This window comes from Lacerta agilis, chromosome 9 (assembly GCF_009819535.1).
Source record: "Lacerta agilis isolate rLacAgi1 chromosome 9, rLacAgi1.pri, whole genome shotgun sequence".
Taxonomy (NCBI): Eukaryota; Metazoa; Chordata; class Lepidosauria; order Squamata; family Lacertidae; genus Lacerta; species Lacerta agilis.
Genome location: NC_046320.1, coordinates 74,159,429 through 74,177,160, shown reverse-complemented (window position 1 = coordinate 74,177,160; position 17,732 = coordinate 74,159,429). Strand labels below are relative to the sequence as shown.

The 17,732-nt window shown below is 50.1% G+C and overlaps 1 protein-coding gene across 1 annotated transcript; it reads left to right on the top strand.

Annotated features, from left to right (window-relative positions):
- The first annotated feature begins 3,826 nt into the window (after window positions 1-3,826).
- On the top strand, window positions 3,827-16,127 carry LOC117053436 (retinol dehydrogenase 11-like). Its single transcript, XM_033161153.1, has 6 exons — window positions 3,827-4,083; window positions 5,931-6,170; window positions 8,176-8,265; window positions 9,390-9,578; window positions 14,072-14,181; window positions 15,804-16,127. The coding sequence occupies exons 1-6, from the start codon at window positions 3,930-3,932 to the stop codon at window positions 16,017-16,019; spliced, it is 999 nt and encodes a 332-aa protein (XP_033017044.1). The 5' UTR covers window positions 3,827-3,929; the 3' UTR covers window positions 16,020-16,127.
- Window positions 16,128-17,732: the final 1,605 nt, after the last annotated feature.

Sequence of the window (17,732 nt, the reverse complement as noted above, 5' to 3'; positions counted from 1 at the left end):
TCAACCCATATGATTCATGCAAGCAATGGGAAAGGTGCAGCAGCAGCAGCAGCAGCAACCCCCCCCCCCCAATTCCACATGGATAAAAGGTGCAGTGTGAGCCAGGGTTAGTTACTTGCAGGGGGGCTCTTGCTGAGAGGGCCCTCCTCCTCCTGCTCTGTGCTCCCCTTTGCCCATCTGAAGGCTACATGACTTGGATTCGTAACTAGGAATTTTACTAATCTCACTTGCATGTTACTAGATGGGCTGGAAGGACATCATGCCCTTGGGTGTTTTGCTTTCCCAGTACATCTACACACCATTCCTAAGCCATTCTTAAGTGGTTTCACTGGTTGAACTTTCATCCTATGCAAATTCCTTGCAACCTGCCAATGCACCATACAAGTAAATGCTTTAAAGTCTGCTGGGAACTGTAATTTACCTGTCGCCGAGCTGCAATTCCCAGCACCCTTGTCCAGATTGGACTCAGAATTGTAAAGTTGGAAGGGCCCCATGGCTCATCCAGTCCAACCCCGTGCATTGCACACACACACACACAAAATTCTGGATGCTGCTTGATTCCACTCCAACTGCGCCAAGCCTTCACCGTGTGCAAACACACATTCTTCTACTTAAAAAGATAGACTTCTTCTTGTTGTTTTTTAAGAGTGATGCTGAATTCCCCCTGCCTTCTCTCAAAAGGCTGTTTCTCAGGCAAACTATCCCCAACCCCATCCCCACTAATTCCCTTGGCCTACCACCCATCATGCCACCATGCAGCACAAAACTTCCAAATAAAAACCTGGCAAGCCAAAGACCTATATCACCTAACAGACTTTTATAAAGACAACAAACCTTTGTCAACACAGGAAATACAGGACAAACTAGAAGACACCCAAATACCCTGGTTAGCACAACACCAACAACATGCCCTCTTAAACAATCCAGCAGTAAAAACAGCAGCAACTAGACCTCTGACAGCCTTTGAAAACCTCATCCTAATGACAAAGGGACATGGCAAAGGGATGTTATCCGCAATATACAAAATACTACTCCAAAATCCCACGAACCCCCTAGACGCAATCAAAAAACAATGGGAGGACGACATAGGTTATGAAATCAACCCCACCCAATGGACCAAAATGTGGTCCAAACCCCTCTTTAAATCCATATCAATAATTTTGATATTCTTGTAAAGAAGCTGGTAAAATGCGGGCTAGACAATGCTACCATTCAGTGGATTTGTAACTGGCTGACTGACTGAACCCAAAGGGTGCTCATCAATGGCTCCTCTTCATCCTGGAGAGAAGTGACTAGTGGGGTGCCACAGGGTTCTTTCAGTCTTATTCAACATCTTCATCAATGACTTGGATGATGGGCTTGAGGGCATCCTGATCAAGTTTGCAGATGACACCAAATTGGGAGGGGTGGCTAATACCCCAGAGGACAGGATCACACTTCAAAATGACCTTAACAAATTAGAGAACTGGGCCCAAGCAAACAAGATGAATTTTAACAGGGAGAAATGTAAAATACTACGCTTGGGCAAAAAATAATAATGAAAGGCACAAATACAGGATGGGTGACACCTGGCTTGAGAGCAGTACATGTGAAAAGGATCTAGGAGTCTTGGTAGACCATAAACTTGACATGAGTCAACAGTGTGATGCAGCAGCTAAAAAAGCCAATGCAATTCTGGGCTGCATCAATAGGAGTATAGCATCTAGATCAAGGGAAGTAATAGTACCACTATATTCTGCTCTGGTCAGACCTCACCTGGAATACTGTGTCCAGTTCTGGGCACCACAGTTCAAGAAGGATACTGGCAAGCTGGAACGTGTCCAGAGGAGGGCAACCAAAATGGTCAAAGGCCTGGAAACGATGCCTTATGAGGAACGGCTTAGGGAGCTGGGTATGTTTAGCCTGTAGAAGAGAAGGTTAAGGGGTGATATGATAGCCATGTTCAAATATATAAAAGGATGTCATATAGAGGAGGGTGAAAGGTTGTTTTCTGCTGCTCCAGAGAAGCGGACACGGGGCAATGGATTCAAACTACAAGAAATAAGATTCCACCTAAACATTAGGAAGAACTTCCTGACAGTAAGAGCTGTTCAACAGTGGAAATTGCTGCCAAGGAGTGTGGTGGAGTCTCCTTCTTTGGAGGTCTTTAAGCGGAGGCTTGACAGCCATCTGTCAGGAATGCTTTGATGGTGTTTCCTGCTTGGCAGGGGGTTGGACTGGATGGCCCTTGTGGTCTCTTCCAACTCGAGGATTCTATGAAAATAAAAAAAACTCGCCCTGCAACTAACGCACAGGTGGTACCTAACACCAAGAAAACTAGCGTTAATACGCCCAGGAACCTCACCAAAATGCTGGAGAGGATGCAACACCACAGGCACATATCTCCACGTGTGGTGGAAGTGCCCCAAAATCCAACCATTCTGGACAACAACCACACGAGAAATATGCAAGATAACCAAGCAAGTGCTAGAAATCACCCCAGAATTGGTCTTACTGAACATATTCCAAGACAATAATGCCCATGTACACCACAAAGAACTCATAATCCATCTACTCTCAGCAGCCAGAAACGTCATAACCAGACACTGGAAAGACCTGTCAGGAGTAAGCATGGACCAATGGTACCAAGCAGTATGGGAAACAGCCCTACTAGAAAAACTAACCAGTAAGCTGAAACTGACACGGGGACAAACGGAAGAAGACACCTTCACGCAGGTATGGCTCCCCTTCATCACACACACAGCCCAACAAGACAATGACAAAAATCTACCGACAGCATACAAATCAATATGGCTAACCTGACCAAAAACACTCACCCACCCCACTCACACAGGAGACCAAAGATCACCACAGCCAACCACAAATGAACAATCACGCCCCACGCCAACCCCGACCTCTCTCACCACCAAAGGAGCACAAGGGAACAACAGAGAACCTGCACAGACAACGCTGACACCAAACCCTACACATATTAAGTAAAACAGAAATATCGCCACCCCACCCCACCCATCACCCCATCCCGTCCACCTCTCTCCCCCTTCTCTTCCTAATGTCTCAACAACAACAACCGATTTGTAAAAATCTTATATGGAAAAATACGAGAGAGACATTGCATTACCTTTGTAAATCAAGAAAATCTTTAATAATAATTTTAAAAGGCTGTCTCTCAAAATGCTACACCTGCATGGGCTGGGGGCGCTGATCAGGCCCGCCCCACCTCTATGCGAAAATAAAAGATTTCCTGAGCATTAACAACCAGGGCTCAAAACGGGTGAAAATTGGGCATTAGTTCCAGACGCCCCGCGAAGCCTTCTCTATGAGGGGAGGACTTGCCAGGCTACGGGTGTGTTTTGCCCCCTGGAGGCAGAGGTGGCACCTAGCAACAAGCCAGAATTGCTCGTGGGATGCCCAGAAGTGCCCAGATCATCCGAGGCAGGGGCTGAAGGAGCAGCAGGACTCAGGAGGCTCTTATTCTCAGGGTTGTGGGTTCAAGCTCCACTTTGAGCAAAAGATTCCTGCCTTGCAGGGGGTTAGCCTAAATGACCCTCGCGGTCCCTTCCAACATTGGCCTGATCCAGCAGCCTGGCTCTTCATTTGCTCCTATGTTAATAAATCGGGCTGTCCGGATATCTGTGCTGAGATCCAGACAGGAGAGAAATGAGAGGGCAAGTGGCATTTGGTGCACGTGGTGTGCAAGATATGTGTCTTTTAAAACGTGTTTGTGGCTCCGAGCCCAGTGGAAAAGCTGGCTGATCATTAAACCAGAACTCTGGCCCGGAATAGCAGAGTTGGCACACCTTGGCAACTCCCTTTCTTTCCAGGCGATGGAGCGGAGCGCCTAGGCGGAGCGCCCCTGGGAGGAATAGCTGCAGAGAACAGCAGCCGGGCACCAGAACCTGCTCTGTCTCGGGGAGACGCACGGGGCCCCCATGGAGCTGCTCGCCCTCTTTTGGCACCCTGTCTGGGTCCCTTGCACCCTGTTCCTGTCCGCGGTGCTCTGGGCAAGGAGGGGAGCGTGGAGACCTGCGGCTTGTCCCGTGGACCTGCGTGGCAAAACCGCCGTGGTCACTGGGGCCAACAGTGGTGAGTCCGCAAGCTGTGCTGGGACTGAGGGGCCAGTGGGCCAGACCCCCAACCCACAACCTGGTAGATTTTACCTGCTTATCGCGGCTGCGCAAAGGGATTAAGGTCCCACTGAACGCTTCGGAAAACAGAATCCTAGAATCGTAGAACTGCAGTTCGAAGGAACTGACAGAATCATTTATTCCAACCTCCTGCAAGACAGGAATCTCAGCTAAAGATTCTGGGGGGGTCATTTATCATCGAATCATAGAGTTGGAAGGGACCCTCGAGTTTCATATAGTCCAAGCGCCTGCTGCAATGTGGAAATCTCGACACACAGTTGCTGCCCGTTTCGGATGTTTCTGTCAGGGGTCAGCAAACTTTTTCAGCAGGGGGGCCGGTCCACTGTCCCTCAGACCTTGTGGGGGGCCGGACTATATTTTGGAAAAAAAAAAAGTATGAATGAATTCCTATGCCCCACAAATAACCCAGAGATGCATTTTAAATAAAAGGACACATTCTACTCACGTAAAAACACGCTGAATCCCGGACCGCCCGCGGGCCACATTTAGAAGGCGATTGGGCCGCATCCGGCCCCCGGGCCTTAGTTTGGGGACCCCTGTTCTTAGTGGTTCTGAACTTGTGGGTTATGTCTGCCTGGACATGCATTTCCCTTGCCACATGAAGTACGTGCACCCCAATATAGTATTATTATCACACCATGTAGGATTATCTGAAGCAGAGGCTGGATGGACACCTGTCGTGTATGATCTAGTTGAGGTTTGTGTGTGTGTGTGAAAGAGAGAGAATGTTGCAGCAGGACAGATCCAACGATCCAACGATGCAGCGCCTGGTTAAACTATGTAAATCGCTCCTACAGCAGGAGGCAGCCTGCCTGGTCCCCAGTCTAGAAGGCTTTAAAATGCCTGGAGGACCCATGGAGGAGAAGGTGGGAAGTCCAGAATTCGGAGGAATCTGTAAATATGGATGTTCGTATTATTATAATTTTATACTTGTAAAACCAAATAAAAATTATTTCAAACAAACAAACGAACAAAAATAAATAAATAAATACATAAATTTAAATAAATAAATACATAAATTTAAATAAATAAATACATAAATTTAAATAAATAAATACATAAATTTAAATAAATAAATAAATTGTTATGTAAAAAATATAATAATAAAATGCCCGGAGGAGGAGAGGGCTATCGAGGGCTGCTAGCCACAGCTGAAGGGAGCAGAGTTTCTGAGTACAGTATTGGTTGTTGGAGACCCCAGGAGGGGAGGGGGTTCTGGCGCTGCAATCCTATTTACAGGTTTCCCATAATAGGTACCTGGCTGGTTGGCCAAGGTGAGAACTGGACGCAGAACTGGATGGCTTCCCTTTGGCCGGATCCAGCAGCCTCTTCTGATTTAGCTGTGTGGATTGCTGGGCCCTCCTTCCTCCTGCCCCCCCCCCGAAATAATGGGGCTGGGGATGGCATGAGCTGGCCTGTGACTGATGCCTTCGGACTTGGAGATGGAAGGGACCCCGAGGGTCCTCTATCTAGTGTCTAGTCTAACCTCCGCAGTGCCAGAATCCTGCCCACAGCTCAAAAACCACGGACCTTCTGGTTGAGAGCCAGACCCCACTGACCCCTGGGGGCCTTCGCAGGGAACCCCCCTGTGGCAGGTGAGCAGGATGCAGGATCTGGGCAGAAGGACGAGTCTGGTTGCTTTTGCTGCCGCCCGCTGAGTCAGGTTGGGTTCCCAGACCAGGGCCAAGGGGAGAGCCGCGACCCCGCCAAGACCCCCGAAGCGCTGGTGAGGGTCTTCGGCGCGGTCCTGGTCCTTGACACTCGCGCGCCCGGGCTCTGCTGCAGGGATTGGCAAGTGCGTGGCTCTGGAGCTGGCGCGCAGGAATGCCCGGACCATCCTGGCGTGCCGCAGCCGAGAGAGAGGGGAGGCAGCCGTGGAGGAGATCCGCAGAGCCACGGGGAACCCCGACGTCCACCTGCGCATCCTGGACACCAGCTCCATGGCGTCGGTGAGGAACTTCGCCAGGCAGTTCCTGCAGGAAGAGAGGCAGCTGCACATCCTGGTCAACAACGCCGGGAGCGCAGGTAACGAGCAGGGCTGGCTGTGCGGGTGGTGGAAGGAGGAGAAAGAGGAGTGGCTGGGATCGGACCCCTGCTCGCCCGCGGACCCTCTCCAGGGGGCCTCTAGGAAGACACAGAGCCTCTGCAGGATTGTGCTGCCTGCACCAAAGTGTTATTGGCCCCGATTCTGGAAACCCGGGAGGCCCCCGCCGGCCAGCAGGGCGCCCCAGCACCTAAGCAAAGGCACCTCTTGGTTTCCTGTTGGGATCTCCTATTATATATATCTGTTACATGTTATATATATTGCATGTTAGTTACGGTACAATTTCAGCACTATACATAACATATATTATATATACGGGTTCCCCACATCTTCTAACCCTATACCCAACTCACCATTTACCCAAATACCCATGGGACTTCCTTCAGCCACATGCACGATATCCTTCTCGCTACCTTAAAACTCTAATTACAGGTGGGTAGCCGTGTTGGTCTGCCATAGTCGAAACAAAATAGGAAATTCTTTCCAGTAGCACCTTAGAGACCAACTGAGTTAGTTCTTGGTATGAGCTTTCGTGTGCATGCACACGAAAGCTCATACCAAGAACTAACTCAGTTGGTCTCTAAGGTGCTACTGGAAAGAATTTCCTGTTTTGTTGAAACTCTAACATTGTGTTCATAATTCTTCATCAGATTGATGAAACCTCTAACTTAAAACCATTGCATCTTAGTTTAATGAACTCAATCAGTACTTATCCAGAAATTTCCATTGAAGTAATTTTGTACGATATATTCTTCAACACACTTCCATTCCTTTCTTAATTTTTGTTTTGATTGCATCCTAATGGACGCTGAAATCTTGGCTAGTTCAACATGTTCGCAAATACAGGATAATGAAAACTCGAACCACACGCCTTCTGAATAGTTTCTATCCAAGAGCTTTGATTGCACTTAATAATGATCTCAGGGTCAGTAGTAAGAAATAGTAAGCAGTGAGTAGTAAGGAATGAGACAGGCTTTTAGGTTATGCTATGCTTTTAATAGGTTATGTTATACTCTGGATTATGTTATGTTTTAATAGATTATGTTTTAATAAGGATGAGAGTGTTGGAGATATGTGCAAATGTGTATGGTAAATCCGGTCTTTGGGTGTTTGATTTTCGTTGTTGTGTATACTGTGTATATACGGACAATGACAATAAATAAATCTAATCTATCTATCTATCTATCTATCTATCTATCTATCTAAATTTTAATTTGCCACTCTGACATTGAGGGAGTCTCCTGTTGGGAAATCCTTCCAGCCTGAGGCTCCTCCTCTTCTCACGGCTCGTCCGGCGCCAAGGCAAGTGTGGACTGCAGGCAGCCCTCTGGTTACAAGCAGCACGGGAGGACAACCGTCCCCGGCGCACCTCACCTGCCCGACTCCGCGGAGCATCCCTCTGCAACAGTCGCTCTTGCAAACCGCACAAAGCAACAGCGAAGCGTCTTGCTGCGCCTGAAAGACAAGAGGGTGTATTCTCCGGAGCACAGAAGCTGGCTTCTGCGGAGATACATTTCCTGCTCTTTCAGGTGCTGCCAAAAAGACTCATGCACTTTTACCCATGTAAAAGCCATTGCGAAGAGGTTTGCTGGGCTCCCGGGACGCTGCTTGGCTTGATCCAGCAGCAGCAGCAGGTCTCTCCTGGTGTTGTTATCCCGCTGCCTTCTCCGCGGAGCTCCAGGCGGCATCCGTCCCCCCCCCCCTTCCTATTGTCATCCCCACAACAACAACAACCCTGAGATGTAGTGTCTGGCCCCCCAAAATCACCCAGGGAGCTTCATGGTCAAATGGTGGAGATTCTCGACTCCCCGGTCCTAGTCCAACTCTAACCATTGCACTACACTGCCTCTCTCCCCGCTGGTGCCTTTCCTGGTGTCTGCCCCGGGGAGACTTTTGGCAAGGACCTCACTTGTGCCCATTTCAGGGAGCGGAACACCTCGGGCTGTCTGTCCATCAGTCTGCCCCCCATCTTCTCTCTCCCTCCAGGTTTGCCGTTCGAGGTCACCTCCGAGGGACTGAGCCTGATGTTTGCCACCAACTACCTGGGCCACTTCCTGCTCACCAACTTGCTTCTAGGTAAGGCCACATATCTCTTCCCCCTCCCAGCCCCATAGCTTAACCCCCCAGGGTTATTTGTGGAGATTCAGGAGGTATCTAGAGCAGTGTTTCCCAAAGTGGGGCGGGGATATCGTCCCCTGGAGGGGTGGGGTTCTGCTAGGGGGTCGCCAAAGGTGTAAAGGAGTATCAGGTTTTGAAAAGCTGGCATTGCTGGATCAAGGGCCTCCATTTCGTTAAATTAATTAAACGGAGCAGATTTCATTGGATTTCAAATAAACGTGCAATCAATTGGTTCCTGTTTTGAATTTTATTGCGTTATCTTCCAAGCTATTTGTTTATGTATTGAATCCCATGCCCCACTGACTTTGCACTCCGTTAGTTGGCCCCACTGGATTGTAAAGAGAAGAAAAAGAGCAGCTTATGAGAAGAGGAAACAAGAAAATCGAGGAGAAATCACAACAGCAAAAAATCAAAACGCTAAAACAGATTTCAAAATGATGTTAAGAATAATGGGTTTTTTGTAGGTGGCAAAGGGGTTGCTGGGGATGAGTTTAAGGAATCAAGTGGGGGGGCCAAAAAAGTTTGGGTGTAGACCGCCAAGCTATGGGGACCCTTCCCCGCAAGAGGAGCGAGTGCCGCTTGGGGGCTGAGCCCAGACTCGATCCCTCCTGATTCACCGGTAGGTAGAGGAGGTTCTTTGCTCCAGCACACAAATTTATTTACAGTATTTGGTTTTTCAGATTAAATTTTTGCAGTCCCATATCCAACATACAACACAGAAACAATATTCCCGAGAATCTCCTGGACTTCCATCCTCCCCTTTGGGGGTCCTGCTATTAATCATTTCCTGCTGCATCTTTCATGATAATCCAAATCTTTTACCTCTCCATTGTGTCCAAAATTCACCATTAAACTACAAGTGTTATTCCAATCCTACTAAAGATTTTAGCTGTTTACAGTGGTTTTTAAGATAAATTATCAATGTTCCCCATTCCTTATTAAAATTGTGGTCTTCCTGATTTCTGATTCTTTCAGTCATTTTAGCCTTTTCGGCATAATCCACCAACTTCATCTGCCATTCTTCTCTACCTACCAGCCTGTCACCCTTTGTGCACCCTTCTTGTGTCCCCCAAACCCCGCAGATGCCATGAAGTCTTCGGCCCCTTCGCGCATCGTCAATGTCTCCTCCTTCCGACACCACAAGGGGAAGGTGAACGTCCATTTCCTGAGCGGAAAGGAGCAGCCCAAGAACTTCGACAAGGGCTATTGCAGCACCAAGCTCATGAACGTCCTCTTCACGGTGGAGCTGGCCCGGAGGCTGCAGGGGACGGGTCAGCCCACCACCCTTCCCACTCGCGGTTAGGGGATGCGGGTGGCGATGTGGTCTAAACCTCTGAGCCTCTTGGGCTTGCCGATCAGAAGGTCGGCGGTTCGAGTCCCCGCGACGGATTGAGCTCCCCTTGCTCTGTCCCAGCTCCTGCCAGCCTAGCAGTTTGAAAGCACACTAGTGGATCCCTTCCAATCGGGATTCAGGCCTCACCATGGGACTGAAACCGCCTTGGTCGCGCTGGTCGATGATCTCCGGCGGGCTAGGGACAAAGGTGAGAGCTGTTTCCTAGTTCTGCTGGATCTCTCAGCGGCCTTTGACACCATCGACCATAACATCCTTCTAGACCGGCTAGAGGGGTTGGGAGCTGGAGGCACTGTTATACAGTGGTTCCGCTCCTTCCTCCTGGGCCGTGTTCAGAAAGTGGTGGTGGGGGATGAGTGTTCAGACCCCTGGGCTCTCACTTGTGGGGTGCCTCAGGGTTCTGTCCTCTCCCCCATGCTTTTTAATATCTATATGAAGCCGCTGGGAGAGATCATCAGGGGGTTTGGGCTGGGTGTTCATCAGTATGCGGATGATACCCAGCTCTACCTCTCTTTCAAATCAGAACCAGTGAAGGCCGTGAAGGTCCTGTGTGAGTGCCTGGAGGCGGTTGGAGGATGGATGGCGGCTAACAGATTGAGGTTGAATCCTGACAAGACAGAAGTACTGTTCTTGGGGGACAGGAGGAGGGCAGGTGTGGAGGATTCCCTGGTCCTGAATGGGGTAACTGTGCCCCTGAAGGACCAGGTGCGCAGCCTGGGAGTCATTTTGGACTCACAGCTGTCCATGGAAGCGCAGGTTAATTCTGTATCCAGGGCAGCTGTCTACCAGCTCCACCTGGTACGCAGGCTGAGACCCTACCTGCCCGCGGACTGTCTCACCAAAGTGGTGCATGCTCTGGTTATCTCCCGCTTGGACTACTGCAATGCGCTCTATGTGGGGCTGCCTTTGAAGGTGACCCGGAAACTGCAATTAATCCAAAATGCGGCAGCTAGACTGGTGACTGGGAGTGGCCGCCGAGACCACATAACACCGGTCCTGAGAGATCTGCATTGGCTCCCAGTACGTTTCCGAGCACAATTCAAAGTGTTGGTGCTGACCTTTAAAGCCCTAAACGGCCTCGGTCCTGTATACCTGAAGGAGCGTCTCCACCCCCATCATTCAGCCCGGACACTGAGATCCAGCGCCGAGGGCCTTCTGTCTGTTCCCTCACTGCGAGAAGCAAAACTACAGGGAACCAGGCAGAGGGCCTTCTCGGTAGTGGCGCCCGCCCTGTGGAACGCCCTCCCATCACAGGTCAGGGAAATAAACAACTACCTGACATTCAGAAAAAACCTGAAGGCAGCCCTTTTTAGGGAAGTTTTTAATGTTTGATATTGTTGTATTTGGTTTCTGTTGGAAGCCGCCCAGAGTGGCTGGGGAAATCCAGCCAGATGGGCGGGGTACAAATAATAAATATTATTATTATTATTATTATTATTAGTGCAAGTAGATAAAGAGGTACCGCTGCGGTGGGAAGGCAAACGGCATTTCCATGCGCTCTGGTTTCCGTCACGGTGTCCCGTTGTGCCAGAAGCAGTTTAGTCCTGCTGGCCACATGACCCGGAAAGCTGTCTGTGGACAAAAGCCAGCTCCCTTGGCCTGAAAGCGAGATGAGCGCCACAACCCCAGAGTTGCCTTTGACTGGACTTAACCGTCCAGGGGTCCTTGACCTTTACCTTTGAGGGGCTGCCCCGTGGGTGGGAATCCTAGAATTGTAGATAATAATATAATATAATAATAATTTATTATTTGTACCCTGCCCATCTGGCTGGGTCTCCCCAGCCACTCTGGGCGGCTTCCAACAAATATTGAGTAGGAAGGGACCTCCAACGGCCATCTAGTCCAGGCATCCCCAACCTGCGGCCCTCCAGATATTTTGGCCTGCAACTCCCATGATCCCTAGCTAACAGGACCAGTGGTCAGGGATGATGGGAATTGTAGTCCAAAACATCTAGAGGGCCGAAGGTTGGGGGTGCCTGATCTAGTCCAACCCCCTGCAATGCAGGCATCTCAACTAAAGCATCTCTGAGATGGCCCCCCCCCAACCCTTGCTAGAAAGCATCCAAGGAAGGAGAGCCCGTTACCTTCTGAGGAAGAGCATCAGAAGAGTCTGGCTGCTGGATCAGGCCCAGTGCCCATCGAGTCCAGCCTCCTGTTCTCACAGTGGTCAACCAGATGCCCAGGATGGGAAACCTGCAAGCAGGAGTTGAACACAGGAGCAACACTCTCCCCTCCTGCTGTTTCTAGCAACTGGGAGGCAGGGCATTGCTGCCTCCAGCCGAGGAGGTAGAGCCATTGATAGCTATAAAGACTTCAAGGCACCCCATCCCACTCCACAATTAATTCAGAGGTGGGCAACAGCATCCAGCCAGCCTGACCTTGGCAGACCACGCAGACAGGTGGGTGGTCCCGTCTAGGTGTCAATCACACGGCACAACTCTGACCCATTTCCCCACTGGTCGGTGCTGACATTGAGCTGCGCTTTCTGTTGGCCATTAAGTTCCCCCCCCGCCCCCGCAGGACTTGGGCCGATTCCAGGGAGCTCAGAGCCCCCCCCCCCGCTTGCCAGCCACGAAACGGTGGTAGGCCCTCCCCCCCCCCAGCTCCAGCATCGCACCAACATCACTTTGCCTTGTGGGATATGTTTGGGAAAACACTTTTAATTCAATTTTTATTTCTGGTCTGCTTTTGCGAAATATCACCCCGTCACTTTTTTTTTTTTTTTTTTACAAAAGCAAAAACTACTGCGAGGAAGCTAGCATTAAAAGCTCGGGGCAGCACTCAGCAAAGCTCCCCAGTGGCTCACAGCCCGGAGCCGCTGCTGGTTGCGCGTGGAGCTGCTCTCAGGGGGTCCCACCTGGACATGGAAGGCCAGATTTGTTATGAAAACTTCCCGCGGGGGCAAGTTGAGAGACTGACCCCCAAGGCGGACGAAGCCTCCGTGCCCTCTGGCTACTGGAGTCCAGGGGCACAAAGATAATATGCGATTGTTCCCCAGCTTGAAGAACAACACGCACAAGCCAGTAAGGCTAAAAACCTACTTTATTGTAGATAAAGTACAGAGTCTGTCTCTGCGCAGCTCATTATTGCAGAGCTGTCTGTAAAAGCGTCCAGCATCTCCTGATGCAGAACTGAAAGTAAAGTACATCAGTAAATTACAATGACATCACATGTGTGGGAAGACTGTTGGATTTCCCACAGGGTGAAAAACATTACACATAGGCACGCTGACCTCGCTGCTGCAGCGTTCGCAGCTCGGCTTGTACTGATATCACAACAAGATTTTGTTGCAGATGAACCCCTTTGCCCTTGGACCACAATGCCCTTTATGGGTGTGAGTGGGCTAGGAGTCTCCTCATCACCACCTGCCCCTGCCAACGGGCTATGAAGACAGAGAAGAGTTTTTCCTTCCTCTCCCTTCACACTAGAAACTCGTGGCCAACAAACGAAGCTGAATGCTGGAAGATCCAGAACAGATGAAAGTCCTTCATGCACCACAGAGTTAAACTCTGGAACTCCCAGCCACAAGAGGCAGTGATGGCCATCAACCTCGGTGGTTTCAAAAGAGGATTGGACAAATTCTTGGAGGAGGAGAGGGCTCTCCAGGGTTACCAGCCCGGGTGGCTCTGCTCGGCCTCCCACTTGCAAGCCACAATGCCTCTGAACCCCAGTTGCTGGAAAAGGCCATGAGGGTGGGTGGGTGGGTGGTGTTGTGGACTCCCAAGCACAATTCAAAGTGTTGGTGCTGACCTTGAAAGCCCTCAACAGCCTTGGCCCAGTAGACCTGAAGGAGCGTCCCCACCCCCATCTTTCAGCCCGGACACTGAGGTCCAACTCCGAGGGGCTTCTGGCAGTTCCCTCACTGTGAGAAGCCAAGTTACAGGGAACCAGGCAGAGGGCCTTCTCGGTGGTGGCACCCGCCCTGTGGAATGCCCTCCCATCAGATGTCAAAACTTTTAGAAGACACCTGAAGGCAGTCCTGTTTAGGGAAGTTTTTCATGTTTAATGTTGATGTTTTATTCAGTTTTTAATCTGTTGGGAGCTGCCCAGAGTGGCTGGGGTATAAATAATAAATTATAATTATGATTATTTCTCTTTGGGGCAACTGGGTGGTCACTGAGAGAACGTGAGGCTGGTGTAGGTGGGCCTCCTTTGGCTGGATCCAGCAGGCTCTTCTCATGTGGATCACACCAGCACCCTTGGACCATGTATCGTGGGAGCCCAAAATTGCTCGAATGATGGACTTTTCTCGCGCTGCACACGAGCCCAGGCTGGTTGCTCCCTGCTCAAGATCTCTCACTCTGTAATAATCCGGCCAGAGATCTGTCCTGTTGCCAGCCAGGGTTGGCAGAGCTGGGCGCTGCGTGTCTCCTGCCCTGACCCTTGGTGACTGAGCACCTGCTTCCCTTGCAGGAGTGACTGTCAATGCTCTGAACCCAGGCCTCGTCCGCACGGAGATCATGCAGAACTACAGCTGGTGTGCTCGCCTCTTATTCCATGTCATGGGCATCCTCTTCTTCAAGGTGAGACGGGACAGAGGCTGGTCCTCGGGGGCGGCCAGTCGCTGCCTCTCAGAGCCTTAGGGTCTAGCCTACCCCACAGGGTCATGGTGGGGGTTGAAGGAGGAGGGGGAGAAGAACCGTGCACATCACCTTTGGCTCCTCGGAGAAAAAGGTGGGGAAAAAGAGTAAAAATAAGTACGATAAATAAAGCCGAGGAAACCAGAAGTGCAAACGTCAGCGAGGGCAGAGACTTTGCCAGTTCCCAAGGTCAGCCAGTGTCAAGTGGGGCGGGGAATTTGAACTCTGGTCTCTCCCAGGTCCTGGTCCAGGGGTCAGCAACCTTTTTAAGCCATGGGCCGGTCTACCATCCCTCAGACCATGTGGTGGGCCGGACTATATTTTGGAAAAAAATAATGAATGAATTCCTATGCCCCAGAAATAACCCAGAGATGCATTTTAAATAAAAGGACACATTCTGCTCATGTAAAAACATGCTGGTTCCCAGACCGTCCGTGGGCTGGATTGAGAAGGCAATTGGGCCACATCCAGCCCACGGACCTTAGGTTGCCTACCACTGTTCTAGTCCAAACACTAAGCTCTCAGCCCCCTCTCCATCTGCCTTCTGTTGTTGTTTAGTCGTTTAGTCGTGTCCGACTCTTCGTGACCCCCTGGACCAGAGTATGCCAGGCACTCCTGTCTTCCACTGCCTCCCGCAGTTTGGTCAGACTCATGTTGGTTGCTTCGAGAACACTGTCCAACCATCTCGTCCTCTGTCACCCCCTTCTCCTTGTGCCCTCCATCTTTCCCAACATCAGGGTCTTTTCCAGGGAGTCCTCTCATGAGGTGGCCAAAGTACTGGAGCCTCAGCTTCAGGATCTGTCCTTCCAGTGAGCACCCAGGGCTGATTTCTTTAAGGATGGATATGTTTGATCTTTTTGCAGTCCATGGGGCTCTCAAGAGTCTCCTCCAGCACCATAATTCAAAAGCATCCATTCTTCGGCGATCAGCCTTCTTTATGGTCCAGCTCTCACTTCCAAACATCACTACTGGAAAAACCATAGCTTGAACTACCCTTCTTCTGCAAGCCAAGTTGCATCCCATCTTCCAAAAGAGGCAGTTTATTCCTATTCGTGTTTTCTGTTATGCCCCCCCCCCTTCATGTTGTTGCCACAGGGTGAGATGAGTGAGTGAGGGGGACCTGCCCCCGAGTGTGATGGATTCCTCTTTCCAGGCTCTCACCTGCCATTCTTGCTGCAGGGCCTCTAACCCAGGGCGTCTCTCCCCCCCCCCCCCAGCATATGAAGCAGGAGCTGGGTATTTTTACTCTGGAGAAGAGAAGTTGTAGAGCCCTCTCCAAAGATCAGAAGGGCTTCCCCAAGGAAGATGGAGAAAACCTGTTTTTTGCGACTCCAGAGGGCAGGACCCAAAAATGGCTCCAAATGGCAGGAGAGGAGATTCCGACTGAAGGGACTCCCTCAGAAATGGGTGGCCCACTCCTCCTTGGAGGCTTTCAAGCAGATTCCTCCGCTGTGATGATTCCTGCATTGCAGGGGGTTGGACTGGATGACCCTTGGGGGTCCCTTCCAACTTTACGATTCTGTGTTGTGGAGCTGGCTGACCCTCTTTCTTTGCCTCCTCCCCAGTCGCCAACGCAGGGCTCCTTCAGCACCACATACTGCGCTGTGTCCGAAGAAGTGGAGGGCATCTCTGGCAAGTACTTTGACAGCGACTGCAGCCTGGCATCGCCCTCGCCCCTCGCCCGAGACCCCACCATCGGCCGCAAACTCTGGGAGGCTTCGGAGAAGCTGGTGGGCCTGGATGATGGCGGAAGGGAGACTGCCAGCCGCAAGGTGGCCTAGGCCGGCCTGCAAGAAGGAAACAGGGATTCACGCTGCTCCCTGGGGTGCCAGAGCAGGAATCATGTCTGCCAGCAACGCTCCAGTTTTTTCCTCACCTGGGCCAGGTTCCGGAGACTGTTTGGGATCTCTGCAGAACCAGCTGCTCTCCCACTTGGCAACCGGCATTAAAGACCAGGAAGTCCTTTGGGGTTAGTGTGGTCTAAAGAGAGACTTGAAAGGATCCGGGCATCCTTTTGCCCCTAGCAACCAGATTCCTCTCAGTTTCCTTCCCTAGCAACAGGGTTTCCTTAGCGACAGACTTCTTTATTAGACAGGCTCTGAAGGCGAGAATGGGTCTGGCTGTTACTCTGCCCTAGTCTAGCCATTTTATCAGCTGCAATATTAATTCTTCAATAAACCCTTTAAGCAGAGCTGGAATGTGTGAGGTGTTTCTTTCCACGTGGGTGAGCTGAACTGAGAAAGGAGACCCTGGAAGACTTTCTGGGTGACTCTGCCGCCTGCAAAAGGAACCCTAAACAATGCTGACGGAGAGCACGGACATTTGGTACCCCCTTCAGTTCGGCCAAACCATTTTCAGACACCAGTCAGAGTTGAATAAATGGCGTTTATTAGCATTGCAATGCAGTTCATGACCCCACACCCCCTTTGTCGAAGGGGGAAACGGGGTGCAGAACAGGGGAATATAGCAACTTCTATTCTCCAAACAATGCCCCGAGTGCTGAAGAGGCAGAGACCATCTTGGCTGCCTCTTGGTGCAGATGCAAAGCTTCTACTTATGCCACCAATGGCGGGATTGGCAGCAGCGGAAACGGTCGACGCTTATGGTACCCTTCTATTCTCTTGCCAACTGTGCTGTTTTAAACATGCATTTTATATTTGACACCCTTTAGTAAAGTTTTCTTTCGAAATCTTTAAGATAATTTTTTGGGTTAACTTTGCTGCATCAACCTGCATTCGGTACTTCACCCCCTTTGTAACATTTTATTTTCTAATCTTTAAGATTAGATTTAGTTTGCTGCCAATTATATTGCTTTGATTGCATACTTTATAGTTGACTTCCTTCTGTTTTGTCTGGACTGTTTTATTTGATGTTGTGTTCTCTCTGCTTTGTGGGTTTTTTCCCTTAAAAATATAAAGCAATATAGAAATGAAATTAATAATAAAATAACCTGTGCTTCCATCATCTGTTTGGGGATCTCTGTGGCAATGTCACAGCGGCCCCCCCTTGCAGTTTCCCCTTGAAACAGAAAAAGATCCTTTAGATAGGTTGGACTTGATGACCCTCGGGACAGTTCTGTGAATCTATAAGCATATTACAAACAAACGACACTGCACTTGATCTTACCTTTAACAGAGACTGAGCATTTCTTAGGAGGGATTACATACTGTAAATCTGCAACAAAGGAGCTGCCATTTCTCATGTCAGCCTTCCCTGACAAATAAATAGTCATCGTGTAAATAGACACATTCTACACCTCGCCCCGAAATTCATAGAATCACAGAGTTGGAAGAGACCACAAGGGCCATCCAGTCCAACCCCCTGCCAAGCAGGAAACACCATCAAAGCATTCCTGACAGATGGCTGTCAAGCCTCCGCTTCAAGACCTCCAAAGAAGGAGACTCCACCACACTCCTTGGCAGCAATTTCCACTGTTGAACAGCTCTTACTGTCAGGAAGTTCTTCCTAATGTTTAGGTGGAATCTTCTTTCTTG

Coding starts and splice junctions, on each gene's coding strand:
- LOC117053436 (XM_033161153.1), top strand. CDS start 3,930: ATGGAGCTGCTCGCCCTCTTTTGGCACCCTGTCTGGGTCCCTTGCACC. Junction 6,171..8,175: donor CAACAACGCCGGGAGCGCAG/GTAACGAGCAGG, acceptor CTCTCCCTCCAG/GTTTGCCGTTCGAGGTCACC. Junction 8,266..9,389: donor GCTCACCAACTTGCTTCTAG/GTAAGGCCACAT, acceptor CAAACCCCGCAG/ATGCCATGAAGTCTTCGGCC.